This window comes from Cricetulus griseus, assembly GCF_003668045.3.
Source record: "Cricetulus griseus strain 17A/GY chromosome 1 unlocalized genomic scaffold, alternate assembly CriGri-PICRH-1.0 chr1_1, whole genome shotgun sequence".
NCBI classification, from domain to species: domain Eukaryota; kingdom Metazoa; phylum Chordata; class Mammalia; order Rodentia; family Cricetidae; genus Cricetulus; species Cricetulus griseus.
Window position 1 is genome coordinate 2,148,749 of NW_023276807.1, and position 19,968 is coordinate 2,168,716.

Here is a 19,968-nt window from a genome sequence, read left to right on the forward strand (position 1 = left end):
TCTACCGACCAATCAATCTATACATCCATCTCCTACAGACTCGATTTCTCTGGGATTCTTGGCTGATACAAACAAGTAATTTTCTTTATATTCTTTATATTAAACATTGAAGTTTAGGGGCCCGGTTAACTTGATATTACAGTGAAAGCGATGGTAAGGATGTGGTTAGAAACACAGCTACTCCTGCCAATTTTACAAAGACACCCTAAAGCAATGACACTTTTGTTAAGTTTACAGAAAGCATCTGATGAAATTTGTATATCAAAACGTATGGGAAATTCCTCATGCTGTGGACTGGAAAAAATTGAGCCTTCTGTTATGAATGACCATAGTTTGAGTTTTATAGAATGATAAGTTGTTGGAACTGGAAAGAAACTCTAAGAGTCTTTTCACCATATTCCCCATTTCCCTCAAGCTGAGAGATACTGGGGGACTTGCCTGGCTCAGAGGGCTGGGCTGACATTAGGACTCCGGCCTCTTGTCCCCTGTGTTACAGTGATAATCAGGATGATGTACTGGGATTGGCTGAGCCAAAAGCTCATGCTCACCTAGCCTCAGGGTGCTGCCTGCCAGAACACCACAGTCTACTTTATGAGCTGCTGCAAGTCAGTGGGTACTGCCAATGAAGGAGACATCATGGACAAAGACCTTTTGGTGTCCCCTGGACTTATCTCTTAAACCTAATGGAGGGGACAGTGAACAGAGAGCAGAGTGAAAGAATGCCTGCTGTGTTCCAGCTCTGCATTCTGGAACGCAGCTGTGGTGAGGAGCGACAGTCCAGTGAAGGTTAGTTCACTCAACAAATGCACTTAGCGCCAGCTGGTGGAAGACAGTACTACCTGTTTCACAAACTACACAGGGGACTTCAGGACAAAGAGCTAGAAATGTTTGTTGACACAAGTCCAAGACTGCCCATGGTTTGCCCTCAGCAGCTCACAAGGCTGGTGGATTGCATCTCTGGGAAAACAGTCCTGAGTGCAGAGGGCTGTATTCCCACCTCTGTCTACCTCCTGAAGACAGCCAGCTGTGTCTCAGGACAAAAGCAGCAAGGTGGAAGGGAACAGGTTAAAAACTGAACTGGTTTTCAAACACTCACGGATGTAAAAACACAGCATCCATATTTCACTTCACAGGGTGAACGCCCGCCTGGTTTTACAAGGGGAGGCCAGCCTCTTGCTATCAAGCCCACATGTGACAGAGGCAGCTGAGAGTGTCACCTATGAAGAGGAGTTTGGATCATTGCTGGGGTATTCCTAGGTTTCAGGAGAGGTCTGAAGGTTCTTGGAAGCTGAACAATAGGACCTGAAAATTAGGGCTGGGGATGTCCTGAAGAGAGCTGACATCACCTCAAACGCATGAGGCACACAGGGTGCTTAGGAAACCTGGCTAACACACTGGAATCCAGAGCCTGATGAAATACAGAAATGTCCTAAAGCAGCTGCAGAAAATGGGAAAACCAGGATAACCGCTAAACTTACTGTGCAAACAACCTCAAGACAGCCCAGCAGCAAGGCTAGATCATGCTGGAGTATTTTTGGATAGTACCTTTGATAATATGCAATTATAAGGCATCTGACCTTTCAATTTTATTTTACTGAAAACCACAGCCACTAGATAATTCTGCATTAGTTTTGTGGCTTGAATTTCATCTGGAGAGCACTGATGTATAAAAAAGTGGAGTCTGATCCCGGCTCCTCATCACCTAGCTACTGGCCACCAGGACCAGCTCATCGACTCAAATCTTTTATAAAATAAGATAGCTGAAAAATGTCATCCATATCTACTAGCAGATTGGCATCCTCATTTTTCCCCCTAGTTTTTTTTTTTTTTTTCTTCAAGAAACAAGTCCTTCCCATATGGCTGAACAGGTTGCAAACTGCACAAGAATGACACATCCAAGGGACAGGGTGCTGTTCATACCACAGATATTGCAGATTTGTTTATTTTTCACTGTCGTATCCTGGCACATGGCAGTGAGAGTCTTGTTCTGACAAGATGGGTATATTACAATGAGCTTCTAAAACAGGAGGGACCATGGCACATGGATGAGGGACATGCCACTTTCTGACTCACACAAAAACTGTAGCGGGATTGTTGGCCCTGGCGGAACCCTGAGGCTTGCTTGCTTCTTCTCTAATGAGCTGCCTTCTTGTTTGGCCTTTATCCCTGCCAGAGGCCTGGTGTACACAGAGGAAGGGCTTCAATGAGCACACCGCGAAGCCTCGATCGTCCAAAGCACCACCGGCTACCGTGTGCGAGGGACCTGATAACCAGCCAGCTCCAGGCTCGGGGCTGGCCCAGGATGGTCCACTTACCTTTTCATTTTTCTTGTCATCTGGCTTGTACCCTGTGTTGATGGGGCTGGGTATGGACAGGCCACTGATGGGTGTCCCTCCGGCCTCCCCACTGAGGCTGGCAGCGCTGACATTGGGAGGTGTGATGGCTGATGCTGCTGACGGGGAAGGAATGGCTGTCCGGGGACACATCTGCGTCGTCGGGGGCTGCTGGCTGTGCTGTGGGGACACCACGGAGCGGGGTCGGAGGCTGGTGGCGGGCAGGCGGGATGGAGACGTCTGAGTGCGCAGGGGCGACACGGTGGCGGTTGGTCGGTCCAGGGCCTGGGCTGAGGGATGGGCAGCTGGAGAGATGATGGAATGACAGATTAGCACGTAAGGCCATGCGATGACAGTGCATGCTCTTCTCGGGCTTGGCCTATGACCTCTGAGGGCTCTGAATCCTCCAGACTTGGCTACCTTCGATAGAGGAGAAGCTGACATTGATTGTCTTTACTCTGACTCAGCACAGTCCTTATCTGAAGCATCCCAGGGCATGCCAGGCCATATTAACCCATGAGTGTCTCCTCATATTTTTTATCACACTTACTGTAATGATTTTCTTACCACCAAAACTTGTATTATTCCTGGCTTCAGAAATATGAGAAAAATGCACAACATAAGTAATATCCTCAGGCTCCAACATGCCACGACTATAAAATGCACTTGGGAATCTTAACATGTCTGTAGGTTAGAGGCCTCTCCACACCACACTCCAGGCTTTTGACTGTAAGCTGGCCCTTCCTCTGACACCGGCTAGGTCTGACATCTGCTGTGGTGTCTTAAGGCTACTGGAGATCCTGTATATATAAGGCAATATAGAAAAAGGCTTGGGGTATGGGTTTCTTTAAAGTAATTATTTGAGTTTTCAGGGGGGTGGGAACCTAGCGTTTGAACACCCTGGACAATACACCTCATATCCTGAGGGAAAGGCCCAGTGATTATGCAAGATCAATGAAGCCACTGAGGTCATTCATCACTCTGTGACTCTTGACTAGGACCATGGGCTCCTAGGCTTTGCCTCCTTCCAGAACCCTCCTTTACCCCAACCTATCAGTCCTTTGAGAGGAAGTGACGGCAGCCAGCCCAAAGGCATTGCCTTGGAGCCCCAGAAACTCTTGTCTCTAGGGCTGCTCAGGGCATCCCATGCAGCCTCATGTGCTGCCTTCTAGAAAGATAGATCCAGTCAATGAAGATGCGCAGTGTGACCACCATCTGAAATTTTGAATTGTCTCCTCCTATAGATACTTAGCACCACTTACCAGTCTATATAGTTCATTCATTTATCATCATATGTCAGTTGTTCCTTGTCTCTCAATTACACTGTCAGCTCAGCTCTGGGAGGCTGGGGACAATGGCTGTTTGATTCACTAATATAATACATTCCACATCCCTGGAATGGTGCCAGGCATGTAGAAGGGACTTAATATAGTTTTTAATGAATGAGTGATTACTTGAGAAGAGAGAACTCCCAGCTGAAGCATCACCAATCATTTCATAGAAATTAATCATTAGAGAAGAAAAAAAGGTGTCCAACAATACAGGCATGGCTCATTGCACAGGCTGCCTGGATTCTGACTCACCAGTGATCCTATTAGTTAGCAATGCCAAAGCAGATGCATAGTCTTTGAAAACTGAAACCTGCAGTAAAGTCTGGAAGAGAACACACCTTCCCAAGGCTGGTCCTCCTCCCTTCTGGTCTGTTGATCTTTGGTTTGCACTTTGGTGGCGCCAGGGTCTTTTCACTAACAACAGTCCTCCCCACTCAACTCCCTGATCTGTCCCCAGTACCTGGAATCACCCTGGAACTCATCCCGTTCTGGAATATTCTCTGTGACTATGCTTTTGACGCTTCTGTCTTTGGTCACTCTATTTTCTGTCTAGAAAGCCCCATCATGAGCAGTGTGAGCACCCCAATCCACCCTCTAGCTGATGCTGCTCTTTGAACCCGTGCATCTCTGTCCTGTTATCCTGGCATATCCCTTTGTACAAGCACAATATGAAATTTATACACTCCACAGTCCATGCTACCCACATAGTTTTCTTTTCCCAAATTTAAAACCAGATGTCTTTCCTATCTGGCTGTGTCTGACCTAACGGACATTTCATTTCCTCCCCGCACAGCTCCTGCTTTTTCTTTTCCTTCTTTGGTGGATTTTATTCCTTGGAAGCCCTTCCCCTGCCCCTCTATGTCTGTCTGTGTCTGATTTCTTCATTTCCTGGTTACTTTTTATGTGTTAGTTCCCCTCCTGTGCTTTGGAGTCTTAGTGAGCCAATTCACCCCCAACTGTTTTCTCCAGATGAGGTGCCCACCCTGGGTCTTCCAACTAGTTCTGTGGCTCTTCTTTGTGTACAGTTTCTTCCAAATTGAAACATTTTCTCTCAGAGGGACACAGGGAAACTTGTTTTTGTATTATTTACTCAAGAAGTAAACAAGGCCTCCAAGTCTCAGAAAACCGAAACTTAAAAGGTTCATAAGGCCCAGGCAGCCAGTAGGTCACATGAGCAGTATGGTGGGGCAGAAGAGACTCTTGGATGGACTGCGCAGGGAGCTGCAATCGTTCAGAGCTCTGGAGTCCTTCACCCATGCTTGGGGCTTTTTGTGATGTAACTGCTATGGAGTCATTCGTGTGCCTGTAAGTAACCCCTCACCCGTGCTTTGTTAAGTATGCCCAGTAAGTTAATTTGTTCGCCAAGTTTAACGTTGAACTGCCCTTGGTGTTTGTTATTTAGGGTTGGAGAGGAGGGGCGGGGAGTTCAAGGGAATCCAACTCTCCTCCAGTCAGTAGGTAGTGAATACTGCAGTGGGGCACTGTGGTACTTGACTTTAATCCCAGCACTTGAGAGGCAAAGGCAGCCTGAGTTCTGTGAGCCAGAGATCAGCTACATAGGGAGCTCCAGGCCTGCCAGGGCTACATATGAGACCCTTTCTCAACAGAACAAAACATCCCCAGCAAACCAACAAACACTGCAGGAAGAAGGCAGAATGGTTTGGGCGGGTCTAAAATAGTTATGATCCTCCGAGGGAAAGCACAACCTGTTCGTTCTTATACAGTCAGTTCTAAGAGAGAATAGGCTGGTCCAAGGTCAGCTGATATCACCTAAGAGACTAACCAAGAAATAAACAAATCTGTGCATGTTCAATCCGGATGCTTTTCCCCTTAAATCTTTTTGATTTGTTACTATTGGACTCACAGCTCTGGAGGGTGGACCCTATATAGAAATACAATTTTTTTTTGTATAATGAATTTTGTATTTTGCAATGCTGAATTCATTTTTAAATTGTAGGGGTGTGTGTGTGTGTGCGAGAGCGCACACGCACGTGCCCACAAATGCACATTCGAATTCCTTAGGGTTTTTTGTCTAAGATCCTTGTGTCTACAACTGGAAGTTTCACTCCTTCCCCCCCTATCTGATACCTTTCCATTCCATGCCAGCAAGGACTTCCAGAGCAGAACTGAACAGAACTGAACAGAAGCAAGGGGCCGTCTTTCTTCTCTAAGGAAAGCATCTGGCTCTCACACCAGGTGTGAGGGCAGCATCTGTGTGTTCTCATAGAGACAGTAAGGAAAGCGTCCAGCTCTCACCACCCAGCCCGAGAGCAGCAGCATTTGTGTATTCTCTCAGAGGCTTTCATCACTCAGGGTGCACTGCGCCCTCTCATTTTCTAAAGTTCCTTAAATAAGGAGGAGATACTGGGTTCTGGGAAGTACTTTTTTGTTTTTGAGATAATCACATTATTTTGGTCATTATTGAGATGAAGTACATAAATTGTTCATGTTAATCCAGCCTTGCACTCCTGGGATAACCCCACGTGGGGTACTGCCCTTCCCATTTGCTGCCCAATTAAATATGGTCTGTGATCTTATCATCTTATAATTTTTTAAAATTAAAGCAACACTGGCTTTATGGAAAAGAACAAGAAATATTGCCCTCCCCCTCAATTTTCTAGGCAAGTCCAGAAAGTTGTTTTATTACTGCCCTTCTGTTTTATATTTGAATTTAAATGTTATAATTTCTCCAATGAAGTCACATATCCCCAGAACTTCCTTTGTGGGTTTTAAAACTAGAAACTCAGTTTCTTTTGTAGATACAGGCCTGTTCAAGCTATATCTTGATGAATATGTCCAATGATTTATGACTTTAAGGACTATGTGAATATGTCTGTTTCATCTATCAAGTGAACTTATGCACACAATGATTTTACAAAAACTTCTTATTATCTGGTAGACTCCAAAATGATGCCACTTATGTTCTTTCTGGTGATGTTGACGTTCATGTTTTTCTCTTTTTACTTAGTGCAGGTGGCTGGAGGTTTATTAATTTGATTATTGACCTTCTCAAATGACTTTCTTTTAACTTAGTCAATTTTTTTTTTTTCGAGACAGGGTTTCTTCTGTGTAGCCTTGGAGCCTATCCTGACACTTGCTCTAGAGACCAGGCTGGCCTCGAACTCAGAGAGATCTGCCTGCCTCTGCCTCCCGAGTGCTGGGATTAAAGGCATGCGCCACCAACGCCCAGCTAGCTTAGTCAATTTTACTACCACTTCTGTTTCACTCTACCGATTTCTTTCCACTCCCTTGCAGTTCATCACTCCACTTAGCCTAGAGGCTATTATGTGGGTAAACTTCTATGTTTCCTCTCCTAGATACGCCATGCTGTAAATTCCCTCTCAAAGATTGCACTGGCTGCACCGTACACATTTTTGATATGTGTGTTCCTAGTTATTCGTCTCAAAATGGTTTCTACTTTTATTTCTTCCTTGACCCATTGATCACTTGAAGTATGTTATGTTTTCAAACAATTATTTGTCATACTGGTTTCCAAGTCAACTCCACTGTGGTTAGGGATGTAGTCTGTATGACCCAAGTCCCTTTACATGTACTGAGATTTTTACATATCATGGCCCAGCTCTGGGTTAACACGGCAATGTTATGTGTTCACTTGAAAATAATGTGTATTTTGATGTTGACAGGTAGGATATTCACTAAAAGCTAATTAAATTAAGTGGTTATGGCTGTACTAATGATCTATACTATTACCCATAGTTGATACAATTTTGAGAGCGACTGCAATCTTACGTTTGTGGATTTGTCTATTTCTGTCAGCAGCTGTATCTGTTGTTGTTTATGTATTTTTGAGGCTTTATACATTGGTGCATCAATACTAAGAATTTTTATGCCATCTTACTGAGCACAGACTTTGCTTTTATGTAGTTGTCATTATCCCTAATGATTCATGGCTATAAATTCTCCTGTCTGACATTAGTAGATCAATTTTCTTTCAATTAATATTAATATTAGCATGGCACATTCCATCCTCATTACTGACAGAATCTATATTTGCATATTGTTCCACTAGCTATAATTGACTTACAACTTCCAAGTCAATGCCTTTGGTCCTCTCCTGGCCATTTTTGAAATGTGAAACCATAGTAAACTATTTAAGCTGCCTGGCATGCATCTTCCTAGGAGTTTGGCTGAGGTGACTCTGTCCTTTTGTCTTAGCTCTCAAGCAGAGGCGATAGGAGGATGGAGCCATGATGGACAGAGATTTGAATCTCACCTCTGGCAGCTGAGGGTGGGGCTTCCTTAGGTCTGTCACCTCTTTTTCTCTTCAATAAAATAAGGAGCATGGAAACATTTATGGTGAGGCTGTCATCTCCATGAGATAGGTATCTACATATGTGTACCTGAGTACACACTCACTGTTTGATCCATGAGATACACAGCTTCAGTCATGCAGTGCCCATGCCACAAGTGGCAGGAACATGTAGCTCCTGTCCTCTCCTTTTAGTCCTGACTGTGACCTTCAAGTAGGAAAGTGCATTTCTTGTTCATAGCACAAGTTGGTTTTTTTTTTTTTTTTTTTTTTTCCCGAGACAGGGTTTCTCTGTGTAGCTTTGGAGCCTATCCTGGCACTTGCTGTGGAGACCAGGCTGGCCTGGAACTCACAGAGATCTGCCTGCCTCTGCCTCCTGAGTGCTGGGATTAAAGGCATATGCCACCAACGCCCAGATTTTATTTATTTATTATTTTTTGGTATTGTTTTTGTTTGCTTGCTTTTAACAAAATCTGAGAGCACAATCCCAGCTCTATATGGTCTATTTAGGCCATTTACTTTTAATGTGATATTTGTATGATTAAGTTTAAGCCTATCACTGTACTATACCTTTCCTCTTTTATCTATGTATTCTTTATTTCCTTCTGCTATTTCTGTCTTTCTTTGGGACCAACTGAATGTTTATACAATATGATTTGTCTCCTTTACTGTAATGTTCTGTTTCTATGTGGAATGGCTGCTTACATCTTTCTGTTATCTCAGCCTTTCACCAGCTGTCAGGGGTCATGGCAAAAGTAACCTTGGACCTGTAAGAGACTTGGCAGAAGCTGCCAGTATAACCCATTATAATTAAAAGAATAGCTACCTTCAATCCTTTCCTCCCTGATACATAACATCTGGGCTCATGAAGTAGCTTATAGAAAGAAAGATACATTTCTTGGTCAGGTCACCTAGCAACCCTCCCCCCCTTCCTAACCCACTATCTAACACCTGCACCCTGCGACCTTGGTAACCTCCTGCACTCTCAAGGACTCACGCACAGGGATATTCCTCAGCCTGGTTATCAGGCTAGCAGCCTCAAACGACCTCTCCCTTCCTGCCAAGCTCCCCCGCTTGGCACCCCTATATAAAGTCCCTGTGAAAAATAAAAATTTGCAGCTTGATCAGAAACCTGTCTTGCTGTCGTTCCTTGTTCTCCCTGACCCTATCGGTCTAGGTTCTTTGGTGACTGCAGCACATCGGTGTGTGAGCTGGTATGGTACTCCACAGGTTGGGGTAACCAATGGCCTCTCACCAGCCATCATACAGCTCTTTTCCAACACAACAGAAGAGCTGACAGCAGGATGTACCACTTCCCTTCTCCCCTGACTTTTATTTGTTATAGATTTTAATTTTATATGAGTTTAAATCCCATACGATATTGTCTTGATTGTACTTAAACTGTCCGTTGTATTTTAAAGATATTTAAATAAGGAAGAAACCTTATAATTTTATTTAAGTAATTACTATTTCCAGTGCTTTTCATTACTCTGCAATGTGGATCTCTATACTTCCAATTTCTTTTGAACAAACTTTGAACAATTCTGTAGCTCTGTTTCTAACAAGATATGGAAGTTTCACTGTATCTGAATGATTTTTTACTTTTGTTTTTACTTTTTAAAAAGATCACTTTTTTGTGGGTATAGAACCAAAGATTGATGAACACATTTCTTTCAGTTTTTCACTGCTTCCTCGCTTGGTTTCTTTACACGATACCTACAACGTTCCGACCTTTATTGCTACTGACATACTATTTCTCTGGCTATTTTTAAGATTTTATTTATCATTGATTTTTGAACAATTTGATTATGATTTGCCTTGCTGCAGTTTTTTTTTTAAAGCTTCTTCTGTTTCAGAGTTCACTAACTGCTTGAAGAAATGAATTAATAATTTTCATCAAACACAGCAACTTTGGTCACCGTTCATTCAAATTATACTTCTATCCGGCCTGTTTGTCCTTTGACAGTTCAAATTATATACGTACCGGGTCGTTAAGGTGGTCCCACTGTTCACTGACACTCTTGTTAACTTTTATGATTTTAATTTTTTTTGAGAATTACATGGATAAGTACTATATTTACATCATATCCACCCCTTCCTAATCCTCCTCCTCCAACTATGGCCCTCTTTCAAAATCAACACTTATTTAATTCTCTCTCTCTCTCTCTCTCTCTCTCTCTCTCTCTCACACACACACACACACACACACACTCACTCCATTTAGTGGCTGACCAAATGGGATCAGATAACCTATCAGGGTCCTTATCCCTGGAGATTTCTCTCTCAGCAGCCATAATTGCCTGTAAGTCTTCATCGAGGAGCGGGGCCTTGTCAACTGGTGCTGTCATTGTGTATGTGTGTTTAGGCAATCATAATGCTGAGATTTGACAGCTGCAGCCTCCCTGTCATATATCCAAGACAGCAATAAGAATCCTTCCACCTCCTCTTCTAACAATGTTCTCTGAGCCTTAGGTGTAGGAGTTGTGTCCCAGATATAATAACTGGGGTTAGGCACCCCACAGCCACTTACTCTCTACAATGTAATTAGGTATCTGTATATGGTTTCCATCTGCTATAAACAGAAGCTTCTTTGATGACGGGCGAGAGCTACATGTCCACGCGGGTCAAAAGATCAGTACTTAGACTGAGTAAGAAATTATACTGGTTTAGGAAGGTGGGTGGCAGTAGATTCTCCTCTAACACCCATGATCTCATTAGCTACTGGTTAGGTTCATAGTACTAGGCATGGATTCCCTCCTACAGAGCAAGTCCTAAGTCCAGCGAGATGGTTGGCGGTTACTCCCAAGCTATAAGTGCCACTAAGGCATCACTGGGGACATCTTGTTGTGATGCCTCATAGGAGTTATAGCTAGGAAGGACTACTAACGGCTTTGCTCTCGGCAGCTTGCACAGCACCTTTACATTCTATGAGAGCTGGTCTTCAGGGAGACTTCCAGGTCAGATCAAGGTCAGCTCCTCTGACTTGTGTGGTGTCTTTAGCAACAAGGTTTTTTTTTGTTTTTTTTTTTTTTAAATCTTCAAGTTCTGTGAGGCAACCAAGGGCAATGGCAACAGCTTATGCAGTTTTAGGAGTTTCTTTGAACTCTTCTGACTGACAACTCTGAGAGGTTTTCTGACCAGCAACTTAAAGGGAGGATTTCCATACCTGGTACTGGGAATTTTGTTAGATAATCTATTATTCATTACCGCTTCAAGTGGCATAAATTCATTTTATACATACATATATATGTATATATATGTGTGTGTTTGTGTGTGTACATATATATATATATATACATATATATATATTATATGTGTATTTTGAAGTAAGTTCATAAAATACTGTTTCCCTATGGCTTTCTCAAACATTCTTATTGTAATTTACACCTATCCCTTCCTTATTCCCAGCGAGCACCACCACTGTTGTTTTTCCCATTTCCCCTTTCATGGTGCCTGTCCTGCTAATCCCATCCCTAGAGCTCCTCGCATCACCATGGTCCCTCCAGGTATGATATTATGATATTCATGCCTAAGGATTTGGAACCATGGACCACAGATGAGGGAGAATATTCAGTGTTTATCTTTCTGGGGCTGGATTACCTCACTCAACATAATATTTTCAAGTTCTATCCATTTCCCTCCAGATTTCATTCTATAGAATTCCATTACATATGTACCATATTTTCTTTATCCACTCACCAGCCGAAGGACATTTAGGTTGTTTCCACTTCCTGGCTATTGTGAAAAGAGCATCAGTGAAGATGGCTGAGCCAAGTATCTGTGAAGCAGGATGCTAAATCCTTTGGACATATACCAAGGAGTGGTACAGCTCTGTCATATGGGACATTAACTTACAGCTTTTTGAGAATTCTTCACGCCCATTTCCACACTGCCTGACTAGTTTTCAATTCCACTAACAGCAAATGAGTAACCCCCTTCCCCCACATCATCTCCAGCGTTTGTTATTGGCTGTATTCTTGATCTCAGCTACTCTGACTAGAGTAAGATGAAATGTCAAAGTAGTTTTAATTTGTATTTCCCTAACTGCTATGCTTGTTGAACACCTCCTAAGGTGTATCTTAGGCATTTTTATTTATGCTTTTGAGAATTCTCTGTTCATTCCATAGTTCATTTTTAACTGGGTCATCTGTTTTCTTGGCTTTTTTTTTTTTTTTTTTTTTGTATATTCTGGGGCACGAACTCTCCATCAGATCTATTGCTGGCAATGATTCTTTCCCACTCTGTGGGCTTCTACTACACTTGATTGTTTTCTTTACAGCATTTAAAAATCGCTTTTTATCTGTTTCAATTTTTTATAGTTTCTATAGCAACACCATCAATTCATTAATATTTTTGTTTAGCACTATCTAATGCCATTGCACTGTTTTTATTCTAGAAGTTTAATTTTATTCTTGTATTTTCCAGTCTCAGCTTTATGAATGTATAGAATGTAGCTCTATCTGTTTCAATGTCTTCAAACTCGCATATTTCAAAAGCCTGGTTGATTACCAATTGGCTGGTTCCGGGCTGTATCCTCTGGCTTGTTTATACAGCTAGTGGGTCTCTCCCCTGCATATTCAGCATGTTGATTTCTATGTTTTTAAAGAGGGGAGGTATTTCTGTATACCAATAAATGTCCCTGAGTGTAGTCTGTTGTATGTTTAAATGAACTGGAAGCAGTCTGAGCCTTTTGATCCTGGCTTTCCCTGTGTATTGAAACTGGAGCTGTGCTCAGTTCCCACAGAGGCCAAGTCCACTGATCTTGCAAATGTGTGGTGGTTCATTCTTCCCCCAGTCTGATTGGGAAAGCAGGCACTCGGGCCCTATTTCCAGTATGTGCATGTTCTGGGTACCATTTGTGCCAGCCCTTTTTTCCTTTCTTTTCTTGGCATCGGTAATGTGTCCAGACGCCTATGTGGATTAGTTCCCAGCAGCACACAGGGCTTTCTCTGTGCAGCTCTCTCCTCCAATCTCACTGATGTCATGCCCTGTGAGGCTCCACCTGACTGCCCTCCTGTGCCACGGTCACTTTCTTCATGGAGCACTGTCATGGGTTGTCTAATGTCTAGGGTCTCAAAAGCTGCTGCCATATATATTTGTCTGATATTTCAGTAGCTCTGAGTGGGAGGGTAAATTCAATCCTTATTACTTGAGTTTAATACTTCCAGTCTTCATCTGCTATCTAAAACGCGGCAGTGTCCTTCCCCTTCAGATAAAAACCCAGACTCCTTGACGCCACTGAACGCACCTTTGTGACATATGCCTGCTTGCTTTACTGCCCGCTACAGCCTTTCTCACTTTCCCAATGCACTAGGTCTCTGCATACGCCCTGTCTCTGTCTGGACATTCCCTCTCCATCTACCCTTACAAGCTGAGTTCTATCAGTCCTTCAGATTTAATGTTTGTTTCTGCAGAGCAATTGCCCACCCACACTGGACGACTACTCACAAACCTTGATCCCCAAACAAACTGAATGAAATGACCCTGAAGAGGAGCTATTTTCTTTTTCACTGCCATGTCTTTGCCCAGGCTGGGTCCGCCTGCTGAACACTGCCCACCCTGTTTACCTACATAGTACCTATCTGCCTTTGCCCTGGCTGGTCCTCCTGCCTGAACACTTATTACCCTGTCTGCCTACACAGCACCTACCTGCTTTTGAAGGGTCCAGGGATTATGACCTCTTGAAAACTTTGCCTGAACTTTTCCCCACCCCTCCCTCCTTTCTTCTGGGTTTGAATGAATGAATTGTCCCTCTTCATGTTTCCTTAACATCTCACCCATGGTATTTTCAAACTACTGTAGGAACTTGTGTTCTGCCCCCTCTTGTAACCAGGCAGTGATAGGGTCTGTTGTGTCTCCTCTGTCTTCTTCCAATCCCCATGAGGTCCTGTGTCTATACCTAGTCCTTTCCTGGGTGCTGATTTTTGTCTGTTTTGCTTTCTGCCATTTATTCTTGATGAAGAGATGTCTGTATGGGGCTCCCATCCATGTAAAGTACTAACATGGGGACATAAAGAACATGGGCACTATGCAGGGGATTCTCTGCCCTTGCAAAAGGGAGGTACATTAAGTATAGTAAGGGAGGTACTATCATATTGAACGCTACGGCCAATGCAATTAAACCTTTGTCAAACAGCCCTCCTTGGGCTCCAGATGAGAACATTGTTGAAACGCCTCCCGACTCAGGACTAGGAACTGCTGAAATGGGCCATTACTGCAGTGAACAATCCATTACTTGCACTGTCAACAGCGTTTTCGTCTCTCTAAATGCAGAACAAAGTGGGAAATGCTGTGGGAACCTAGTGGCATTTAATGTACCGATATGCCTTGGTAGGAGCCATTCTTTCACCTGGCCATGACAACAGCACAATGGCATACGGACAAGCATTAGGTTAGAGCACTGGGGGAGCCACTTAGCCATCCCATGTCTCACTCTCCTCACATGTAAAATGAAACCGATAGAAGAGAATGCTTGTCACACCATCGTGGTTGCTATGGTGATGGACTGTGCACAGTGTTACGCTGCCCCGAGCCAAACCAATTTCTTTTGATAGTGCTTGTCATTGTATGCAGGAGTAATGACTGGCAGGGCTTCGTTTTCTTTTTGAATTGGGAAAGCCTCTAGTGAGGCTTGGTGTGGAAAGGCCATTATTCTGGCTACTTGGTGCAGATAACCCATGACTGCTGTGCCAACAGGGCCACTCAGCTTAGACACGCTTCTGGCATGCTGGCTGGGCTGAATGAATGGTGAGACAGTTGTAACCACAAGAATGGTAGCACCCTCTAGTTCAGCATTTTTCGAGTTCAGCGTCTTGGAATGCCAATCAGTCTGGAAGCTCAGTTGAAAATGATTATCCAGACACACCAGCTGTATCTCTAACTTGAGGGTACCAAGGGACCCTCAGTATAATGCTGTACACATTAGTGTAAGTGTGCATGGTTGGGGGGTTAGAGAAAGGGATAAGAGGGGTCTGGGAGAAGGTGAGATGGCTGCAGAACACTTGTGATGTACACATAGCCATGCTTTCAGGTTGCCAGAGGCTAAGGTTGCAAAATACAGGCTGGAATTTTGGCTAATATAAGCAAACAGGGACATTCACAATAGACTTGTGGTTTCTCCGGGTTACTGGAGGTGGGCTTAGGGTCTTTTCAATAGGGTAGTGCCTAGAAAACCTTGCTTGGTGCTAGTTCTGCTTCTTTGAGACATGGACCTTGCGGTGGTTTGAAAGAAAATGGCCCCCAAAGGGAGTGGCACTATTAGGAGTTGTGGCTTTATGGGAGTTAGGTATGTCCTTGTTAGAGGAAGTGTGTCACTCTGGAGGCAGGCTTTGAGGTCTCATATATGCTCAAGCCATGCCTAGTGTCTCAATTCACTTCTTGTTACCTGCCAATCAAGATGTAGGACTCTGAGCTCCAGCACCATGTCTTCCTGCATGCCACCATGTCCCACCATGATAATGGGCTAACCCTCTGAAAATGTAAGCCACCCCAATTAAATGTTTTTCGTAAGAGTTGCTGTGGTCATGGTGTCTCTTCACAGCAGTAGAAAGCCTAACTAAGACAGTCACCATCATAAAATTCACAAGAGCTTCACTCTGGACTCACTGATGATGTTGGATAATAGATATCCTGGTCCACCCTATTCTCACCGATGGTGTTATACATGGGGTACCAGCATCTACCCTGCACCCACTGAGGACACTAGGCACCACTAGTGATGGTGCATTAGAGTTCTGTCCTGTTGTCCCTTAAAACCAGAACGTTTGAATTATTCCATGTAGGGGATCTACATGGCTCCTTGTGTTTCCTTTTCTCAGTGAAAGCACTTACAGGAACATGTTTTCCCAGACCTGGTTCTGGCAGTACAGGAACATGTATCACTGTAGGGTCAAGTGCCTCTTCCCTACTAACAGAAGTCTGGGCCTGTGAAACTGCCTTCTACCATGTGTGGGGTATGTTTGTGAGACACAGAAAGAGATAGGGAGAGGCAAAGGGAGTGAGTGAGACAGACAGAGATATCTTTAATATAGGATATCAACTTTCAAATTGGAATATTTTTCCAAGGCAGCTAGCACACCCAGGGTCACCATGCCTGCTACATCTCTCAAAGCCATATGTCTGAACCTGGTTTGCCAACTTCCCATAAGTCACTTCCTCTGGGCCGGGGAGGAACCTGTCACACTCCCAAGGTAACTAGTTTCAGAATCTGGACTCTGGACTTGGTTCCTCCAGCTCCCGAGTCCATGCCTGGGGTTCCTATCTCAGACAGAACTACAGTGCCTCAGGAGCTGCTCATGCCCTCTGCCCATGCTGTGGGAGGGAATCAGACTCCTTGCAGCTGCTTACCATCTGTCTCTGGTTGGCTCCTGTTTTAGGCCCTGGCTCCACACATCAGGTCTCTTCCTTGTGTTAATCATGGCCTTTAGTAAAATGCTATACCCTGGGTTAAAGTCCCTCAGAGCACCCGCACAGACCTCAAATCTCATACTTCTTAGAACCTTTAGTGATGATTTCTGTTGCTGTTTCCCTTTGCATGTGTTAGACATTCTTTTCTTCTACAGACTAGCCAAGAGTTGTTGAGTGCATATTAATAGCATCTATACACAATCATCCTAGACAGTGAGCACACCCTATCTTCCCATTTTGCAGAAGGAAAAGTTGAGGCTCTAATGATGGTGGCACCTCCAGAATCTGAGTGCAGGTCTGTCTGCTGCTCAAACCTCCTGCCTTCAACTGGGCTGTGGCATATACTCTGCAGTTGTCTTTTATTAAGAGGGAGCTATCCCAAGACCACCTTTGTTTATCCCAAACCACACAGTTAATACTAATCGATATATTCTGGGATTTTTTTTTCTGTCCATTCATGCTTATGAAACCCTTTAACTTATAAAGCAGATGCATTGTGGGATCAACAACAGTAACTAGTAATAAAACACAACAGTTACTACAACCTCTGTAGTAGGTGATGTGAATGTGGTTCTCTCTCTATCTCCCTACCCCTCTCATTACACCATGCTTGCCTGGCTCACTGAACATGAGCATCTGTAACCACAAGAAAAATGGTTCTTGCAGACATCTGCATGAAGACACCGTCTCCCATGTCTCCTCTGATCATTCCTCTCCCTTCACCACGAGCATGCCCTTCCTCCTTCCACTGTTTGAATTCTTGGCTGTTTATTCTGGCAGTTTCCCTCCTCCCATCCTTTGCCACATGTCCCACCTTGACCTTGCCTCCACCAGAACCTGCAGCCCCCCCTCACCCCCCACCCCTGTCCCCAACCAAGATGGCATCAATTCCCCAAGGGACAGCTTGTTAATCTGCCAGTTAGTGAGTGAGAATCTGAGTAGGGATGGCATCCTGTCTAGGGAGCAGGCGTGACGACTGCAATGCTCTCAGAATGACCCACATCGACAGACCACAAGGAGTCGCCAGCCCTTCTTGCCCCATGTAAACCTCCACTTATGGGTGTGCAGGTAATATCTTTCCAAGTCTCAGGTCCTGTGGGTGTGTGAATGGATGGTAAATTTTGACAAAGTCCCTCCCCTCAACACACTCAGTCCCATCAGTAGAGACTGGAGAAAATACAAGCACAGAGCGTATGGTCTCACACACACAGGGAGATGCTTTCTGGAGCCCTCTAGTGACCATGGTCTGGGCAGCTCATCTACAAATGCTGTATCTCAGCTCCCAAGAACTCATGCTTTTTCCTCGTCTGTCCCTGGAGGAAAAGAGAGTTTCTTGGATGGTGGGGAAAGGAGGGAATAGAAACATTGGTTACACCCTCTCTGTGTGTTATTTTCACTGGGGAATGGCAATGTCACTGGCTATGCAGGGCCACGGTGATGTGACCTCCCGAAAGCATGTTGCCATTCAAGTAGTTGTTACTAGCCCCATGCTAAGCTTCCAAGCATGTCATTTATTTTCTTTGTCTCTTTACAGTCTACCCTATGGTTTCTTTTCCTCTCGTACCACCTCAGAGCAGAGTGGCTGGCCCTTCTGTTTCATCAGCCTCTGGGTTGATGATGCCATTCGCAATATGCTTTAGAAAAGAGCTGCTCTGGCCAGCACTACTCATCCAACCTCTCCTGTGAAATACTGCCTTCCAGGAAACCTTAATATGCCCAACGGCGTTACACCATCAGGAAAGGTATCAGGAGACACTTGGCCAATCTTGCTCACCCCTGGCATCTTCTTGCATGCCACAAGACAGTGTGCAAGTGTCTGTAAATCCTCTGTGCCCATTCAACCGCCATCTCAGGGCACCGGAGGATGGGTACATAAACTAGAGATCAGAGATTCCAGGTTATGGGAAGCAAACCTGACTCTTCCTCTCATGCTGGCTTGTGAGAGACCTCGCCCAAAAGAGATCTCATGCTCTGCATCCCAGGTGTCCCCTGGGAGTTTGTGTTCATACCTGTTGGGATGGTGGTACCCCCGGCTTGGCTGGCTGTTGGCTGAGCGGTGTGCCGAAGGCAGCCACCCATTGGTAGGGAGGTGGCTGGGTGCTGCATATGATCCTGCAGTGTGGTGAGAGGCAGAACAGGCCTGGTGGCAGTGGCTGGGCTGCTCAAACTGCCACCTCCAGGGTGCATAATGGTGGCCATCCCCTTGGCCAGTGGAGACCCTCCGAGTACATTATTCCAGGGTGACCCAGCCCCTCCTCCAGGAACCCTGGGGAAATAAACAGAACCAAGTGAGTGAGTGGGCTCAGGTAAATTCAAGCCACAGCAAAAACCAGCTCTGACCTACAGGCTCTGAGAGGTCAAGGTCAAGTGGTCCATGGAAATCCTAAGACAATATCAAACCAATGCTTTAGTTAAAGAATGCCCAGAGGTCAAGCTGAGCAGCAGGGTAGCCTTGGCTGTGCTTGGTGTTTCCTAACCAAGAGCTATGGGCTTCTTCTTCTTCTTCCTTTTTAAAAATATTTTATTTATTTATTTATTATGTATACAACATTCTGCTTCCATGTATATCTGCACACCAGAAGAGGGCACCGGATTTTATAATAGATGGTTGTGAGCCACCATGTGGTTGCTGGGAATTGAACTCAGGACCCCTGGAAGAACAGTCGGTGATCTTAACCTCTGAGCCATCACTCCAGCCCAAGCTATGGGCTTCTAAACACTACTAGAAAGACAGTGGACTCTCCCAAGACTGGTACTTTTGGAGCACGATAGGACATGATGGTGGCTTCTCTGAGACATGATTCTATCTTATTTTTGCCAGCCACTGAATATGGGCATAGGAACAATAATATACTCCCCCACCCCCGTGAAAACATCAGGGAACTTACAGTTTTATACCTGAGACAGACACTTTCACCTCAAAGCTCCCAGATGGAAGCCCTCTATATAAGATGAGCACAGCAGCGTTGGAACTGGCTTTTTAACCCTCTCTACACATGCATTTGCCTCGGCTCTGAGGCTCATGGGCTTCTGTGGTTTGTGATTAACAGGGATTAAAATGTACCAGGAGGCAAAGTCCAATTCCCATTCTTTTAGAATTTCTCTCTTGTGACAGCAGAAGGCACGATGGGAGAAGAGTGGTTCTGCTCAACACTGACATTTCCTGGGCCAGGTGCACTCTTATCTCCCCGTGGCCTAGGTGGGGACTTCCAAAGGAAGAGCCCTGCAACTCAGACTGTTTGTGTAGCAGCTGTAGGGAAGAAGAAGGGCCTTCCAGAAAGAGGGCCACCATTAAGGGATTACCGGCACTGTGGTCCTTCCCCATCCTCAGAGCTATTCTGAAATTTGTCTCCAGTGAATGAGTGGCCCTGCCAATGGGTCAGTCTACATCATGCATTTTAACCACTGTTGTAACCCCATGCTCGATCTTTACAAACCAAACAGATGAGACTCAAAGTATGGGTCTTGTATTTGTAAGGCTATGTTAACCAGGCTGAGGGCAATGGACTGCACACTAAGACCCCTTCTCTCGGGAGCAGCAGTCTGGGTAGGCATGCTCCAGCCAGCCCATACTTCTTTACCTCAAGCTCACACTTGTTCTTACAAGTGCCCTAGTGGCCAAGGTCAG

General features: G+C 44.7%; 1 protein-coding gene across 1 annotated transcript in view; it reads right to left on the bottom strand.

Moving 5' to 3' along the window:
* Sh3rf3 (SH3 domain containing ring finger 3) overlaps positions 1–19,968 on the bottom strand; it is a 255,846-nt gene that overhangs the window by 25,635 nt on the left and 210,243 nt on the right. The window contains exons 7-8 of the mRNA XM_027388339.2: positions 18,350–18,606; positions 2,316–2,638 (exon numbers count right to left, since the gene is read on the bottom strand). Of these exons, the coding sequence (XP_027244140.1) occupies positions 2,316–2,638; positions 18,350–18,606 (580 nt within the window). The remainder of the gene's footprint in view (positions 1–2,315; positions 2,639–18,349; positions 18,607–19,968) is intronic.